Source organism: Bipolaris oryzae (genome assembly GCF_000523455.1).
Source record: "Bipolaris oryzae ATCC 44560 unplaced genomic scaffold scaffold_11, whole genome shotgun sequence".
In the NCBI taxonomy this organism is placed as follows: domain Eukaryota; kingdom Fungi; phylum Ascomycota; class Dothideomycetes; order Pleosporales; family Pleosporaceae; genus Bipolaris; species Bipolaris oryzae.
In genome coordinates this window covers 97695-114738 of record NW_006911287.1, presented here as the reverse complement: position 1 = coordinate 114738, position 17044 = coordinate 97695, and the positions used below count along the sequence as shown (strand labels likewise).

The following is a 17044-nucleotide window of genomic DNA, read 5'->3' as shown; positions in this document are numbered from 1 at the left end:
AATGACAACGCAGCAACAAGAAAAAACAAGCTCCCGCCCGAGGCCCCTCCTTTGCCCCCTGCAAACACGCCAGGCGCAGTCGCTGGTCGCTGGTCGCTGGTCGCGTTGGATGTAGTAAGTACGCACATGGCTGCCCGCCACTGTTCCTCACCAACATTCCAAGTTGCCCCCCACTCACCACCGCCACCACTCCTTTCATCTCAACCCCATCATCTGCGCATCCCTATCATTCCATCGCACCGCCAGCCATCAAACTGTAAATCCACTACTGACTCGCCCATGGGCCCCTGGTTTGCTCTCTTCGAGGTACGTGCAGAGTTGCAAAGGAGCCCAAGATATCAAACTAACACCTTGGTACAGGCCTGGGCGGTCGCACGTGTGCGTTCATATCCCCTTTAACCCAAAACTGTCCGGATGACTGACTTGTCACAGCTGATTCGGTCGCCCGCCTTCAACCGAGCCGTGCAAAAGGCATATCGCAAGATCAACAGGCTGCCAGACTTTGAGCAAAAGAATGGTGGCGGGAGTATGCTGACCTCGTCGCTACAAGAAAACCACCCGCTGAATTTGTTTCAGGAACAGGCCCCTCGTCCTTTGACCATTTCAAAGACGAAGTAAAGAATCAGTTCCGTGAGCTCACTTGGCAGAAACGCCCTCCCAAGTGAATGCCGTTCCGAATTCCGGTCGCTTTCCGCCACCCCCTCTAGTTTGTCAAGCATGTGACAGCTGTCAGGCTAAGCCACGCTGCTAACCGACCGGCAATCTGTCAGACAATCTGCAGCCAACCAACCAAATGTTGGTAGTATATTCAGAGACATCAATGCCTCTTATGCCACGCAGTCTAGCAAAACACTTCGAAGAGCATGGTCGCAAATGTTGCCATCAACAATCTTGCACTCCGGAAAAGACATGGTGTTGATTCCTAGACTTTTTGTTCCACAAAACTGCTTCGCTTCTTCTCTTACCCATATAGGGAAACAAGAACACCACGCTATTCTTGGGTCAATGAAGACACATGTCGATTGTACTAGAGTTGAGTTATTGAAATCTGGCACTTGAGTATGAAAATGCATAGTCCACGCTGATACCGTCGATGGTGTGACGTCCAAATACGCTTCTCTAGCCTTGGCCTGTTCAATGTATCAACTATGCCAGATATTGATTGCAGCTGATGTCTAAGTCCCATTGCTACATATGCAACGCACACTGTGACTAGCGCAAACATCTGAGTAGAACAGTACTGAGCATGTCTTCATTAATACATACGTACACACCTATCTGAGTAGTGACGTGATTACGTGATTGTGGAGTCGTGACATAAGTACCTGTATCTGAAAGCATCATTACGTCATGGACGTCTTGATATATTTTTTGCTATACTACCACTGCGCCCTCAAGTTTCGCAATATACGCAAACTCACCATCTGAAAGACACAATGCCTTCCGCAATAGTCACCGGCGCCACTGGTATGTCTTGGTCAGAGTGTGGCCAACATGTATTAACATATCACAGGCATCCTCGGTCGCGAGATCGTCTTTGAACTCAGCAAGCACCGCTCACAATGGCCCAACATACACGCACTTTCGCGGAGCAAGAAAGAAGACTACCCCGAGACCGTCATTCACAACCACATTGACCTGCAATCCGACCCAGACACCATGGCCAACGATCTCAAGAATGTGCGCGGAGAGTACATATTCTTCGCTGCTTACCTTGCCCAGGACAAAGAAGAAGATGCCTGGGAAGTCAATGGCCGAATGCTCTCTAACTTCCTCTGTGCCCTAGAGAAAACGGGCGCCATATCGCAAGTCAAGCGAATTATCCTCGTCTGCGGCGCAAAACAATACGGCGTCCATCTCGGCGTGCCCCAGCAGCCCATGCAAGAAGACGCGCCCTGGCTCACCTCATCCAAATGGCCGCCAAACTTCTACTACAACCAGCAAAACATCCTGCACGACTTTTGCGCCAAGCATGACAAAGAATGGGTAGTAACGTACCCCAACGATGTCATCGGCTTCGCGTCAGGCAACTTTATGAATCTCTCTGCAGCCCTGGCCCTCTACGTGCTCGTTTCCAAGGAAATGTCTGGCAACAATGGCATCGAGTTCCCCGGCTCCCCCGCCTTCTACACCAAATTTAACTGCTTCACCAGCGCAAAACTCCACGCTGAGTTCTGCGCGTGGGCAGCGCTGGAGCCCCGCACCGCCAATCAAGCCTTCAACATCACAAATGGCGATGTCGAGAGTTACCAGAATCTCTGGCCAAGAGTTGCACAGTACTTTGGTACCACTGTCAAACCAGACCAGTTCAAGAGCGTGTATGGCGGCAGCGGCGCAACGAGTATAAGCGGTAGAATCAAAGACATGGTTGTGGGCACGGAGAGCCAGTCGTCGACGAGAGAGATGGCGCCTCAACCACCGATTTCTGCAGTCGCGGATGAGAGGGGGTTGCAGGGCACGCCGGTGCTGGAGCCCAGTCACGTGGAGAACCACATTGATCTTGTAAAGTGGTCTAAGCGCGACGATGTCAAGCAAGCGTGGAATGCACTTGCAGACCGCGAGGGCTTGGACAAGGACGCTTTTGACAAGGCAACGTGGGCTTTCCTGGGCTTTGTCCTCGGCAGGAACTTTGATCTCGTCATCAGTATGAGCAAGGCGCGTGAATACGGCTGGACGGGATACAGAGATACATGGGGTAGTTTGAAGGAGGTGTTTGAGCAGATGAAGGCTGCGGGCGCTTTACCAAAGGGTAGTGTCTAGATTGACTTACAAGTAGCCGTATCCATGCATGCATGTTTATGTAGGACAATATATCTTCTCCTACACCCTATTATCCTGCATTATAGTCCTTGACTCGTATACAGACTACTACCACTACTACTTCCAAGCAAATCCCATCACAGATTAAATTCATATCGTGCATGTTGCATATTTAGTATGTTGTTGCGGCTGTAAATACTCCATGTGTACATATGTCCACAAGAACTTGACACGCATACGTACTCGCCACACATTCATGCAACAACAACAGCCGTCAAGTCTAGAAGACCGCACCGCCAATAATAAACACTCTTTCCTCCTCTCTTCGTACCCACTGAATGATCTTATTCGCGCTCTGCGCCAGGGCGGCCCTGGACGTATTCGCAGGCGCAACAGCGTATAGCTCAAACAGCGGTGTGCTCCATGCGAGCGCCATACACGTCGTGTTAGTTTCGTGGTGCACTTTTAGCGTCGAGGGTTTACCATGGACATTGCTGTGGAGTTTGTTGTAGAGATTGATTAGCCTGTAAAAACCATTAGCACACAGACACAGACACACACCTCCCTCCCGCTCTGATCAGCAAAAAAACATTCAAACTGCAGTGAAGTTTGATGCTAAAGAAGGAAAAGGGAGATTTGCATGGGACAGGGTAGAACCAGCCCCGCGATCTCAACAACCACATGCACTTTGATTGCCAAGAAAAACGCAAGGCTGACAATCGAAAGATTGCTGAGCAATAAAAAAAATGAGGCGGTGATCAATGTGGCTTTTTGGAATAGGAAATGCAGCTGCTTAACGTACCGTCGTTTCTCCAAATCTGCAGCAAAGTATGGAGCATAGCTCGGCATGGTAAATTGGACGTTGCCCCTCGACTTGTACAGAAAATGTCTTAGCGGGCTGCCGGGGACAATGTCAGTGCATGTGGGTCGGCCTTGGTGGACCGCGCTGCGTATCGCATCGATAGCCCCGATGCGCTGCAAGTTCTGCGGAACCACCCGTTAGCGCATATGCTTCTTCTATCTCCTTCCGTTTACCATGTCGATATAGATTAAAAAGGGAGGCAAGAATATGCAGGCAGATGAGGGTGGCCATGCGTGATTACCAATGACTTGGTAACTTTTCTGGGCAGGGCCGATCAAAGGCAAAGGGAGGTGAGCAATGTTGTGGTCGGATTCGAAATGCAATCACCTCCCCGGAGGGCTCAGGTCGGCGTCTTGACGAGAAGGCGGTGTCGGGGAACGCAGTCTCCGAAGCCGAAAAGCGCACTATCCAAAGACCCGTCATGCCGTCCTCTTTTTTGGTGTCCATGCAGCCGTTTTGCCTCACATGGGATGGTGATCCATGGACAATCCATGATGACAGGATACGGCGTTTTCCCCGCTCCACATCATTCGACCAGATTGTTTGCAATCCATGGAAAACGGGCGGGCACTTGACCAGCAATCCACGCGTCTCGACAAGACCCCTCCCTGGTCCGGAGCCCTTGCCCATCTGGAATCAGAAAATAAGGGGATTTTGCAAAATACTCTCATACGAAAAAAACCGGACAAAGGCATAGGGCTGGAAAGTTTATCAACACGTACCTCGATTAAATCATCCCTCATGCGTCGGAGCTCGAAGAAGCTCTCCTTGTCCGCGCTAATCAAAAGGACCGCGACTTCATCGTCCGCGCCGTCGCTCGTGCGAGGCCGCTCCTGCATATGCTCTGTCGGGTCGTCTAGATTCAGGAAGCTGACATACATGTACAGATAGCCCGTGTTGTTGAAACCAGGCAAGCAGAGCGGGATCCAATTTTCACCCCCGCCAGCCTTGACGCTGCCGGCTTCAAACAGCATGTTGAAGATAAGATGAAGATCACCTGGGTGCAGACTATGCTTTTTGGGTCGTACGACCGACACAAGCTTACCAGATGCTACAATCAGACCATAGAGCAAATTCTCCGAGCGCGTTTTGAGCAATGTGTTGTTGATGGCAGTACGGTGAGACTTGCGCAGTTTTAGACACTCAAGGGCCGACAGTAATGTCGAAGGAGATCCTCGAGTGAACCCATCTGCTAGAGCAGACAAAAGGGTTTCTGTTCCTTGCAAGGGCCGGCGTAGGTCGTAGTTTGCACGTGCAGCAAACATGCGCTCCATGCTGGGCAGCGTAAGAGTCGAGAGAATCTGCATGTAGAGTGCCTCGAGTTGGGAGCGAAGCTGAGCATCGCTCTCTGCCAACCGTGTAATAGCGACCAGATTTAGCGGGCCCTTGGTCATGACGACGAAGCGTACATCACCGGCAGTGAAGCCTCGGAGGGTGTCGTGAGTGGACTGGTAGAAGGATATAATGGTCTGTACAACACCAATGTAGTTTGTAATCAACTGATCGTCGCCGTGGCGACTGTATATAGGCTTGCCAGCGCTGGAGAGAATAAGGAAATGCTTGAGTTTTGCGCGCCACTGGAGCATAATCGCTTCTGTTGACTCTGTCAGAAAATGTCACCTCTTGACCCACAGCGTGAAGCTCACCTTCATTTGAACCGTCGGCGTTCAAGCCATCAATGTCGTCAAATTCGCGACGGAAAGCAGCTTCAAAGTCTGGATCTGGTGGGAACATGCTTTGCGACTCTGCGTCAGCAAATCTCTGCCCCAGAGACCGCAGGAGCGACTTTTCCTGCTCCGACTTTTCTGTTGGGCCCATGACTTCGCCCAGTATACTCTCCTGGTATCCTCCCGCATCTATTGTTGGCGCATAGCTGCGTATGCTTGCGCCGTCGTCGGCATCGTTGATATTGCGAGTGGCCATGCTGATGCTGCCAAAGTTGCGCGGCCTGGGCGCTGTAGACGTCGGCGAGGCATCTTTGGGGTCGGCAGCAAAGGCCTGCGTGTTGGCGATGGACAGCTGGGTGGTGGCCTTGGACAGGAGCTGCGGTCTTGGAGGCGCCATCGAGTGCGACGTCGAGGGTCGCGACAGCAGCCCCATGGCCGGTCGCGGTGGCAGTGGGGGCGGGGGTGCATCTTGTGATGCCAAAGATGCAGTCGAATTCTTGCGTGAAAAGCCTTGTATTATGGTCAGAGTCGGGTTGGCAAAGTCGTGCGACTCTACTGAATCCCCCCTGGCGGATGCGGCCGATGCATTGCTGCTCTTCTGCGTGGGCGTAGTAGGCGAGCCGGGTCCCTCAGAGGTTGGCGTCTGGGGCTCAGCGCTGCCAGTCTCGTCCATCAAGATGGTGGTGGGCGTGCATCTAGACAGCAGTACAGAACCGTGTTACCTTTCCACACATGACGCGATGATTCGGGGTTGCATGTCGCCGCGGTGCATCGTGACGCTTATCTAGGTAGGTACGCTGTGCATGGACCTGCTGCCAATGACGTTCGCTGCCCTTAGCTCATCCACACATCAACACCACACCATTGCCTCGCCGCCTGTCTCCGTCTCTAGCGCTCCACGGCCTTGGCCTGTTAGTCTTCCAAAAAGAGCGGTATGCACCATGCTCTATCATCAAGCCCGTGCTGGGCGAGTTGACGACATAGCAAGGCAGTGAGCCAGCACAGGGCAGTCTGTACTCAACCTCACCGGGTGGGGCCGACCGTTCTTCATATACAAAGAGACAGCATTTACCATGTTTCCATGTGCGGAAAGACCAATGCTGCCAGACGACGTTACGACAATCAACTATGCCTTGGACTGGCCACATCTACACAACCCCAGCAATACCACATTTGCAGGACTGACACAGATTGACATTTGCCATTGCCAAAGAACAGACCTCTCTCCGCAAAAAGACACGGAACCAGGCCATATATACACCCGATTCAAGTGCGTAGAACCGGAGGTTCGCTTCAAGACGACGAAAGAAGACCTATGGGTGTTGGAAGCCCCCCATGGACCCATCAACATGCTACGGCCGGCTACAGAGCAAGAAAAAGCCCAGCGCAGCCAAATTCACCCTGATGCAGATCCGTCCGTGTACCAAGACCGGAGGTTTCTTCTCTTAACGGGGCCCTGCCCCCGCGGACGATACCAGGCGTACGCCACACGAAAGTGGCTGGAAACATTGACTCCCGATGCCCGAAAACACATTTCATGTCTATGTCTGCTCATCCAGCCTTACGAGGAAGACTCTTCTGTCGAAGCTACCCGAAGAGCATACATAGACCTTACCGATTATCTCATACGATATGCCCCGGGATTTGAAAAACTCTACCTTTTTGTTTGTCCAAATGGAATGCAATTATGCAGCGCAGCAAGCGAGTTCGGCATGCTCCTTCACGGCAGAGACGTCAAGATCATAGTAGTCGTCGATGATTGCTGCAGCAGGGAGACGAGACAGTACGACGATCCTGGTGTGTTCTCGGAAACTATGATGGCCATGGCACGCCGGCCCCCTCCACTCCAGATGGTCAGTGAACCGCCACAGAAATGTAAGACTGAGGAGCGTGGACCCGATGTTGCAGAGGCAAGTGGGCGGAATGAAGAGAAGGAAGAAGATAAGGAGGAGAAGGAGAAACAAGGAGAAGAAGACAGCATCAACGGCGATTGGACTGATGCGACCATGAGCCCTACATCGCCCCAAAACGAGTTGGACAAGGATTGGCAGATGATATGATTCGCATTATTCAAGCGTTATGTACACACGCAAAAATTATGTCAGTTTCATGCACTTATTCAAGCACCCGATCCAGCATGAGAAGCATAGAGAAAACAACTCAATAAACCAGTCTGAGTATGTGGATATCAAACGAGCGTGTTAGAAAATATACACACATGAAAAGGGGAGACATTACAACTGTCGTCGTAAGAAAGAAAAACTCCTGTCCGAATCCAGTTGAAGAGAAAATTCCCTCAGAAAGACCATCAACACCCCATCCGTCCAAGAAGACCGAAAGATAAAAACAAACCCAAACACTAACACCTACCCATCGTTAAACATCATGTCTGTCCCAGCTTCCCTCGCACTCTCCATCAAATCCTCTACCATCCACCCCTCACCCTCCTCACCTTCTCCTTCCCACCAACTCTCCCCGCCGTAACGCGTCTAGCCCACCTCCTAATCGCCCAGCCCCTGGCCAGAGCCTGGAAAGCCAAAACATCGCTTTCTAACCGAGTGCGTCTATCCTCCTGGATGTTCCTCCAGCGCCGCTGAATAACCGTCACGGCATCCACCATTTTCTGTCTTGCCTGCGCAACGACCGCCGATTCATGTGCAATCTGCATAGCCTTTATGCGCGCGCTGGTCTGGCGGCGCAGCAAGAAGCGGCGGAATGCAGTTTGGATCATTGTTGCGGCGCGGTGGGTACGTGCGAGAGGGAGAAGACGGGAGGCGAGGAAAGAGAGGGTTAGGAGGGTGAAGTCGCGGCTAGGGATTGAGCGCGCGGTTTTGTCTTGGGATGTGAAGAGCGCGATGAAGGAAGCTGAGCAGCCAACTGCTTTGAGTTTTGCGCCTAGGCCTAATTTCCCGCCATCTGGCATGGAGCTGGTGAGGTTGGAAGGTAGATACATATCAACGATGACCTCGAGTACTTTTGGGTCTGCGAAACTCGTTGTGAGGTTCGCGACGCGGATGCCGTGGAGACGGGCGACGGAGCGAGACCAGGACAGAAGAAGGCGCTTGTGATATGCCATTCCGTCCAGCTCAGTCGTTTCTGGCTCTTCGTTATCCGAATCGAGGACTCGCCCTTCAAAGTTGTCTCTTGCTCGGTACCATTGGTTGCGGAAGCGCTCAGTCTCCTTGACTAGCTGCGGCCAGTCGACGAGGCTTCCTAGTCCGCATTTTCCGACAAGCGACCATAGCAGAGAGAGAGTCTTTTCGCGATGGCCGTCGACAATGTCTTCGGCTCGAATACCGCTGACTGCTGCGCTGGGCATTCCTGGGACGCTACTCAAGGCTGCAAGGGCAATCTGCACGTTGTACACCTTTTGTGGACGACTAATAGCTGGGTATTTGAGATGCTGGGATAGAAGCCAGGCATCCTTCTGTGACACATCACTGGTCAGCAGCTCGCCACTTGGCAGGTTGAGTGTCACAGTTTCTTCCTGCTGTCCTGGGTAAAGTAGCAGCTCGACCAGACGATTGAGCATGATGCCGTCACGAAGATCGATGGCAATGTTCTCAATCTGATACGTGTACTCCTGAAGCGGGTATTGAGCATGCTCGACCTTATAGTTGAGATGGTGGAGCGGTCGAGTAATGTCGCCATGCGAAGGGAGAAGCATCTTGGACAGCTGGTGAAGGACCTCTACAGACGTCTTGTATGGTGATGTTGTCTGGAACAAGCAGCCCGACAAGGCATTTGTGGTCTTTGCCTGGTCGAGAAGAAGGATCAACATAAGACTTCGCCGTGCGGTACGGCGCCACGACCAGCCCTGGGATCCAAAATCATCGTCACCACGTGTGAGACTAGCAATGCTACCGCCTCCAGATTTGACGCGAACCGCGTCTTCGTTCTTGATCAAGAATGCAGACAAGAAGCTCTCGATCGCCCGGCGTTCAGCGCGATATTGGCGAGATCCATCGTCCGAGCAAGTTGAACCGGTAGACAAGCGGCATGGCGTGGTGATTTGGCGGCCAACAATTGTCTCGGCTGCAGCCCGGAGTGCATTTAGATCGTACGATTTTGTCCACAGGCTGAGGAACTTCTTCCGCAGACCAACATCATCCTTCAATCTCAGTGTCTGGGCCAGAAGATCTTTGGGTATGCTCAACGCGCCACATTGTAGTGAAGCCTGCAGGCGCTTGTGCAGGGGTGGCATAGCAGGGTCGTGATAGATGGCAAGCATCTTCTTGCGCAAATCTTCCGGAGTCTGTTCAGCATTCGGGTCCTTGTTCGCCGAGTCGAATACCGAGTTTAGAAGCTGCGTAATGGCAACTTCTTGGTAGGTGAGCCAGTTGTCCTCGTACAATTCTAGCTGAACAAGATCCTCGCGTAGTACTGGATATTTTTCCTGCGGCTGTGACTGCTTGCCAACCTCGTGAAGCATGGTAATGCTGCTTGCTACACTTCCGGTCTTCTGTCGCCGTAATGCTGTGGGCGGGGACTTGTCGGTATGGAATGGCGACGAAGACAGCGGTGCGCGTTTCGCTTTAGCCAGCTTTGCTCGTTCAGTCTTGATAGTTGATCTCAAAGACGCGCTGCTGTTTGCAGTGGAAGCAGTGACATCCGCTCGCGATTTGAGTGCCTTTACTGGAACATCCTCGTGGCCTACGGTCGATCGTGGCCGCTTTTGCGTTCCTTCGGTTCGTTTCTTGGTCTGCAATATCCTCTCTGGCTCTTTGGGTGCACTGAAATGGACCTTGGGGGCTTTTGCTAGAGTCTTCTTCGCCTCTGGCTTAATGAAATTGATTTCGATGTGCGTGCCACTGCCCTTCTTCTCGTATACCGCCATGCCTGGAGGCATGTTCTCCTTACCACCGCCTGAACCTGCGATATCGCTCGAAAAAGATGTACTCTGCGTCGACCGCGATGTTGTGCTGAGAGGACCCCGTTTCGGTGGTGCGGCGAGCGACTTGCGAGGAACCTTCTTTTCCTTCTTCAAAGCTGGCAAAAGATTGTTTCCCTCTTCTTCCGATAGCGTGACAAGATCTAGTCCAAGATCCGGGGATGCTTCCCGAGCATTGCGCGGTGCATGTGTGGGCTGTCCTGGGTGGATTGTAAACAAGGACGTATCGTCGGTTGGTATATATATCGTCCTCCTGCGCGCTTCTTTCTTGGGACCCTGCTTCTTAAGCTCCTTCTTGTCCAGTACATCTTCTTGCAGCTGTACAGTGGCATTAACTTCGGTGGCATAATTTTCACTTGGCATGTGCGACACGCGTCGTCGGGCGGGCTTCTCGTGTTGTGGTTCGGGGACAGGCGCTATAGGCTTGGGCATCTTCTGTGCTGGATGGGCGAGGATCGTGCTCTTCTTTGTCCTTGTGGCTGCGGGAACAACGCTGGCGCGGCTTCTCCTTTTCACTTCGAAAGCTGCACGCTGTTGCTGTTCCTCTTCCTGTGCGACATCTTCGAAAATATCTAGCGATGGGTTGAACGCAGGCTTGGTGGTATTGCGCATGGGTCGTCGAGGCTTCACCTGGCGAGCGGTCGCCTTTAGCTCGGTCGTGTATTCGATATTTGCTGTGGTGTTGTCGTCGTCGAGATAGCTAGGCGCGTATTGACTTCCGTAGCCAGAGTAGTAGCTGTTTGTTGCCCCGTAGGGCGCCGGGCATGGCGTGCCTGCGGTGTACCCGTACATTTCGGCGGCTGATGTATGAGTGTGAATTAATTCGAACAGAAAGAGCGCCGGCGCATAGGTAGAGGGTTGTCGTTGTGCCCAAGGGAGTCGAGGGTGGATTCAAAGGTGGATGCGTTGACGCTTAGCCGGTTGTGGCGTTGTTGTGGATCCCCCATTGTCAATATCGTCGCTGGGGCAACATCAACGTTTCCAAACACCATCCCGGCTTCCCTCGGCTTGACGTCACACATCCAGCTAAATGCTGCATCGGCTCTCCATCACGATGCAATCCATAACGGCTAATCGCCACTTCTCTGCGCCTTGTACCGCCATAGACATACGTTCACTATCACCCCTTTCCATCTAGATATAACGTCATTCTCGACACCTAGGGAATCCCCCTACCAGCCCGAATTGCTTTTGCAGCCTCACTCTGGGCTCGGTCCTCTGCATATCTTTGATATATGGGCAAATAGTGCTGCTTGTCGCTCAACGTTTCCTTGACACTTTTCCTAGCCTCAACAGCAGCGAGCCACTTCCTGAACCTCTTCCACACCTCCTCATCCTCTCCGCCCTTGCCCTCGTCAGGAATACCCGAACCCCCTTTGAAGTGATCAAAGACCCATAGCCTGTTGGCCCAGGGTGCAATCACGATGTCAATGAGTCCGAATTCCTTGCCTGAGAAAAACGGTCCTTCTTTGTCCATCTCCCGTGTGAACTCCTTGACGTGATTCAAGAATTCCTTCTGTTTTTCTTCGAGCCCGTCGCCTTGATGTTGCAGGAAGCGGTGGTAGGCAGGAATGATGCGACTACCCACATAATCTATCCAGATCCTGATTCTCGCACGCTCACAGGGATCCGTAGGCATCAAGTGCGGTGTGTGCTGTGGGAACGCTTCTTCGAGAAACTCGCAAAGAACAGTACTCTCATACAGCGGCTTTCCCTGATACTGCAGCGTGGGAACAAGGCCGCGAGGATTCAGATCAAGCAAAGACTGTGGCTTGTGATATGGGTTGACTTCAATGTATTGATATTGGATGCCTTTTTCCTCAAGGGCAATCCATACACGTTGGACAAAGGGGCAAAACCAACCCGAGTAGAGCTTTAGAGGGCACTCCGCCGAGTGAGCCTGAATGAGTTTAGGACTGTGACGTGATAATGATATTCTTTGTCAACTCACCTTAACTGTTGCCGCTGCCAGGCCTGTAGCCTCTGGGTGAAGGTCCGCATCAGGGTGGTCTTTGCCCATGATTTTCAATTGTATTTGGTTATGTAGTCAGAGTAGGTTTTCTGGATTCGAAGAAAAGTGGAAATCAGGTGTTTTGTGGCCAAGCATGCAATATATAGCCCAGAGAAGCCATTTGTGCAACCTTTGACCTTACCAATACGGGATCATCGTTTTGCAAATGTGATGCTGGTCATGACGAATGCGGGGCAATGACAATGACGCTGCACGACACCCCACTTTTGGTGTCCATCACCATATTTCCAACCTCTCCACTCCTGTACAACTGGTTGTTGGAATATACATGTATAGTGTATATCAGCAAAAATGAAAATGCTCTCATGCATACGATTTTCATGTCTCTATTCGCCTCCCTAACAACTATCCACATGCCCATTGCTAGCCTCAAGATAGCTAGTCTACACCCTTTACCCCAAGAATCCCTATCTACCCTTCTACACACCTTGGCAAAGCTTGAGTCCAAACTCTAAGCACAAGTAACAAACGCACTAACAAAAGGCCCATCGCCCGTCACGCATTCGCCAACGGGCGCAAGGAACGCCGTCCCCGAACAATCGGCAGTCTGATAAATTGCCACTGTATACCATTATCAGCTTCTACATATCCAATTCTCAATTCCTCTCTTCTCTTCTTTCAATCTCTCATGACGCCCCGCATCCCCCATCTCCAACCCTTGAAAATAATGAAGAAGGGAAACTTACCACTACAACCCTCCGAAACCCTCGAAGTACTATAACTCCGAATCGGCACTCCAGTACCAAACCGGTCAAGCGGCTGACATATGTTCCCATTGCCAAAGATGGGATCCGCGTTAATCAGCGTCGAGTCTGTACATCCCGGACCCGAATACTTCAAGCCGACAGCAACGAAGGCGCCACCTTGACGAGGTGAGAGAGGAGAAGCTGTGACGGCTGCTAGGAGGGAGAGGGCGATGGTGGTAGTAGTGGTGAAGTACATCGTGGAATGGTACTTGAAAAGTGTAGGTGGTGGATTGGTATTGGGATCTAGAACTACTTATTGCTTGGTCTGCCGAGAGAGAGCAAACAGACCTTTTATACTCGAGATTTCTGTTCCATTACGCGCTCTTTGCTGACGCTTTCGTCGCAGAACCAACATTTGGCTCCTCCGCCAGTACCATCGTAACCAACAAATGACACCCCATTACCTCGTAGAGGCCAATGCTTCGTAGTTGGTGGTAAAGAGACTACATTCGTTTTCGAGAAATGCTCTGCTGACATGGATGATCCACCTGTCAGATTGGTGCGGGATTTCCATCCACGTTAGGAAGGACGGTAAGCTGATTTTTGGGGTGACTTATAAACCCCCACGCTGCTATCCAGCTTTGATCAGATGGTCACGGGCTTTGTAACGACAAAATGGACTAGATCGTTCTGTGTCAGCGGAAAGTGCTGATGCTATAGCTCACAAGCGGTTGTACAGGACTACATTGCACAAATATCCGGCGCTGTTGGTGGCTGAACTTCTCCCCCTAAAGCTTACAGAAATCTCTCTTTGAGGAAAATAATAAAAAGCAGGTTCCATTACATACATTAAACCACTTGCTTAATCCATAGCCACAGAAACAAAACATCCAACTCAGCAAGTCGACCTTGCTAATCCCTAACCAAACCACCTTAAAGTTTCACCGAAAATCTAAGTCCAACTCAGCTCATACCATCCCCCCCACACCCACTCCCATAAAAAAACTCACATAGACCTAGCCCTCTCCAGATCCCCACCCTTAATCTCCCTCAACGCCCCCGTCTTCGCAACACCCCCACCCACATTCGCCACCACAACCTCCTTCACATATCCCAGCACCCCCGTCTCCGCAAGGTAATACACGACATACTCACTCTTAACCTCAATCAGCGCCATCCTCGGATCATCGGGCCCACCATCGTGCACGCCATCGCCCAAATCGCCAAACCACGCCGCCGCGCCGCGGCTCCAGACTTCTTTGATGCGCGGATCCGAGTTCGAGCATGTGGTCGCGGTACCCGTGATGGACGCCCAGTCTTGAGACTTGGTGTCTTGGATGGTGACTTGGACTTGTTTGTTTTGGGCTAGGTCGGAGAACTTTTGAGAGTGCGTGTTGGAGAGGAAGAGGAGGTTAGGGCCGTCGCGGCGGGCGAGCGCCATGGAGCGGCCTACGGGACCTGTTACGTATAGTTGGGTTAGATGCGGGGGTTTGCTTTGCGGGATTTGGGGTGGCGTGGAGAAAGAGAGGTACGTACCGACGCCGTCGCGGAAGGTGTTTAGCATGCAAATCTTCTTTCCGTCGACGAGTTGAAAAAATTCTTTGATCTGCTGGTCTTTGGGGGTTTCTTCGTCATATTGCTTTGCGACGGATGGGTCCGTCTTGGAGTTTACTTCGCTGGCTTTGAGTTGCTCTGGCATGCTTAATGTTCGTGTAGTTGAGAAGTATCTAAATGTAGATTTGAAAGTTGCTGAACTACGGACTGCAGTTTGAATTCGTGGTAAAAATGTGTTGGTACAGCGTAAAAATAGTCGAGGGGCAGGCATGGTGGTGAGATATGCTGAGTGTAGATTATTTACATGGACGTAACGGTGATATCAGAAGGTCAAGCAATGGCGGGTATCGGGAATCGAGAGGATCGCACGCAACCCATCGAGAGATGAACGATAAGTAGCATGACGTCGATATAGAGCGCACTTAGAATGGTGGTGTCACATTTGGTGGAGTTGGGCGCCTCACACATATGAATGACGACGTCGTAAATCGCATGTCGGGATGCGGCACGCTAAGGGCGCGATCCTCCCGAAATGCATGGTGGCATTTGTCTAATGCACGCTTGCCGTAGCCACAGGATGATAGTTTGAAGACAACCCTCTCTAATCTGCAAAGTAGTCAACAATACGAATAGCTCATCACATTCATTCAAAGTTATAATCGCAGTCAAAGACGATAATATAACAAAATATGAAACCGGAACTCCATTTAGCTAATTGCTACCCAACCCGCCCATATAATCATAACAGTTTTAATACTCATACCTCAGCATGTGAGCCATAGGAAGATGCTGAAAGGGGTACTAGTATATGCAAAAGGCGCCGTTGACAATCAAAGAATCGGATGCATCGAGGGCATCTACAACTCGTCCTTGGCCTTTGCGGCCTTGTCCTTGGCCTTCTCTGCAGTGTCCTTGACAGCCTCCTTGGCATCAGCAGCAGCCTCTTTGGCGGCATCGGTAGCCTTCTCAGCAGTGTCCTTGACGGCGTCTGCAGCGTCAGCGGCAGCCTCCTTGGCGGACTCAGTAGCATCTATAGCAGAATTAGCACCCTTCTTGTTGGCGAAAACAGCCTCGTGAGCAAATTTATTAAACATACCTTCATCAGCGGCCTCGGGAACAGTGGCCTCAGCCTTGTGCGAGCCGTTCTCCTTGATGAACTTAACCAAATCCTCAACAGTGCGGGAACCAGAGTAGTCGACGGGGGAGTCCTTCTTGCCAGCGGCGAAGAGCTTGATGGTGGGGAAACCTTGGATCTCGTCGGGAACGTCGTTGGCGGTGGCGTCAACCTTGGCGATAGTTACGAGCTTGGAGAGCTCATCAGAGGCGTAGAGCTGGCCGAGCTCCTCGTACTTGGGAGCAAGAGCCTTGCAGTGACCGCACCAAGGAGCGTAGAACTCAACAAGGACATCCTTGTCGTTGTCGATGACGATGTCCTTGTAGTTGTGCGCGACAATAACCTTGACGGGGCCATCATTGGACTCGGGAATAGGCTCAGACTTGATGCTGGGCTCGATCTTGTCAGCGAGGAAGTCGTCGACGAACTTGCCAATGCTCTTCTCGGTGATCTTCTCCTCCTGGTCGAAGGGGAACTTGTCGTTCTTCTCGGTGCGCTGAATAGCAAAGGCGGGCCATGTGCCGATCTTGAGGTTGAGGTTACCAGCGTGCTGGCCGAACGCCTTGGCGTCAATGGTGGCGAAGTTGATGACGCCCTTGTGCTTGAGAGCGAGGGGCTTCAGCTCCTTGGCGAATTTCTCACGCTCCTCGGGTGTCTCGGCGAAGATGTATGCGAGGGGAAGGCCAGCGGCCATGTAGTCGGAGTAGGTCTCAGGGCCAACCTCGCCAATAAGAGGGGTAGCGGCGACCTTGGCGAATGTGCGAATAGCATCGGCCTCAAAGGCCTCGGTGAAAACGTCCTTGCCGTCGTCAAACGACTTGTACAGGACGAGACCAGGCTGCTTGACGCCCTCAGCCTTGGCGAGAGCAGCGTCGTTGGTGGCACCGAACAGGTAGTTGTCGCGGAGGCCATTGGCGACGGCAGTAAAGGTCTCGTTGGAGGCCTTGTCGTCGGCGGCGAAGTAGCCAACGAGGACAACCTTGTCGGCAGTCTTGAACTCCTCGAGGGTGTCCTTTGTGACCTCGGAGACAGCAGGGAGGGCCTGCTTGGTCATGTAGGAGATTAGGCTATCAGCCTTGCGCTGACCACCGTATGGCGACACGTTCTCGAGGCCGCGGAAGACCTTGAGAGTGGGGTATCCCTCAACACCATACTCCTGGCAGAGATCCTGCTCCTCTGTGCAGTCGACCTTGACCAGGGCAATATCCTTCTCCTTGAGAGTTGTGGCGGCCGTCTCGTACTCGGGGGCGAGCGCCTTGCAGTGACCGCACCATGGGGCGAAGACTGGGAGGCAATTGTTAGTTGCGCCATTGAGAAGCGGGGGAGCTGGGGTGGGGTGGCAATGTACTTACACTCTGCGAGGACGAGGTCGTGCTCCTCAATGAAGCCCTTGAAGTCGTCGGTCTTCAGCTGCTTGACATCGGAAGCAGCAACGACAGCCGCAAAGAAGGCGGCGCAAACAGTTGAGTACTTCATTG

At 52.1% G+C, this 17044-nt stretch overlaps 9 protein-coding genes across 9 annotated transcripts; 3 read left to right on the top strand and 6 right to left on the bottom strand.

The window, feature by feature from the left end:
- Positions 1-279: 279 nt before the first annotated feature.
- On the top strand, positions 280-665 carry COCMIDRAFT_32919 (uncharacterized protein; the record flags this gene model as incomplete). The annotated part of the gene is made up of 4 exons (XM_007685572.1): positions 280-306; positions 361-378; positions 433-526; positions 577-665. 4 exons carry the CDS (start codon positions 280-282, stop codon positions 663-665), a joined length of 228 nt encoding a protein of 75 aa, XP_007683762.1.
- A 771-nt stretch (positions 666-1436) lies between these two features.
- COCMIDRAFT_32918 (uncharacterized protein) lies at positions 1437-2760 on the top strand (the record flags this gene model as incomplete). Its single annotated transcript, XM_007685571.1, has 2 exons — positions 1437-1467; positions 1514-2760. 2 exons carry the CDS (start codon positions 1437-1439, stop codon positions 2758-2760), a joined length of 1278 nt encoding a protein of 425 aa, XP_007683761.1.
- A 280-nt stretch (positions 2761-3040) lies between these two features.
- On the bottom strand, positions 3041-5962 carry COCMIDRAFT_32917 (uncharacterized protein; the record flags this gene model as incomplete). Its single annotated transcript, XM_007685570.1, has 4 exons — positions 3041-3284; positions 3563-3744; positions 4345-5216; positions 5269-5962. 4 exons carry the CDS (start codon positions 5960-5962, stop codon positions 3041-3043), a joined length of 1992 nt encoding a protein of 663 aa, XP_007683760.1.
- A 400-nt stretch (positions 5963-6362) lies between these two features.
- On the top strand, positions 6363-7046 carry COCMIDRAFT_46676 (uncharacterized protein; the record flags this gene model as incomplete). Its single annotated transcript, XM_007685584.1, has 1 exon — positions 6363-7046. A coding segment is annotated over one exon (684 nt), but the record flags the coding sequence as incomplete, so codon positions are not given.
- A 668-nt stretch (positions 7047-7714) lies between these two features.
- COCMIDRAFT_83907 (uncharacterized protein) lies at positions 7715-10972 on the bottom strand (the record flags this gene model as incomplete). Its single annotated transcript, XM_007685604.1, has 1 exon — positions 7715-10972. The coding sequence occupies one exon, from the start codon at positions 10970-10972 to the stop codon at positions 7715-7717; it is 3258 nt and encodes a 1085-aa protein (XP_007683794.1).
- A 367-nt stretch (positions 10973-11339) lies between these two features.
- On the bottom strand, positions 11340-12200 carry COCMIDRAFT_83759 (uncharacterized protein; the record flags this gene model as incomplete). Its single annotated transcript, XM_007685603.1, has 2 exons — positions 11340-12080; positions 12132-12200. 2 exons carry the CDS (start codon positions 12198-12200, stop codon positions 11340-11342), a joined length of 810 nt encoding a protein of 269 aa, XP_007683793.1.
- Positions 12201-12830: 630 nt separating this feature from the next.
- Positions 12831-13154, bottom strand: COCMIDRAFT_83956 (uncharacterized protein; the record flags this gene model as incomplete). The annotated part of the gene is made up of 1 exon (XM_007685602.1): positions 12831-13154. The coding sequence occupies one exon, from the start codon at positions 13152-13154 to the stop codon at positions 12831-12833; it is 324 nt and encodes a 107-aa protein (XP_007683792.1).
- A 750-nt stretch (positions 13155-13904) lies between these two features.
- Positions 13905-14597, bottom strand: COCMIDRAFT_83880 (uncharacterized protein; the record flags this gene model as incomplete). Its single annotated transcript, XM_007685601.1, has 2 exons — positions 13905-14356; positions 14435-14597. 2 exons carry the CDS (start codon positions 14595-14597, stop codon positions 13905-13907), a joined length of 615 nt encoding a protein of 204 aa, XP_007683791.1.
- A 712-nt stretch (positions 14598-15309) lies between these two features.
- COCMIDRAFT_22674 (uncharacterized protein) lies at positions 15310-17042 on the bottom strand (the record flags this gene model as incomplete). The annotated part of the gene is made up of 3 exons (XM_007685547.1): positions 15310-15482; positions 15549-16850; positions 16919-17042. The coding sequence occupies 3 exons, from the start codon at positions 17040-17042 to the stop codon at positions 15310-15312; spliced, it is 1599 nt and encodes a 532-aa protein (XP_007683737.1).
- Positions 17043-17044: the final 2 nt, after the last annotated feature.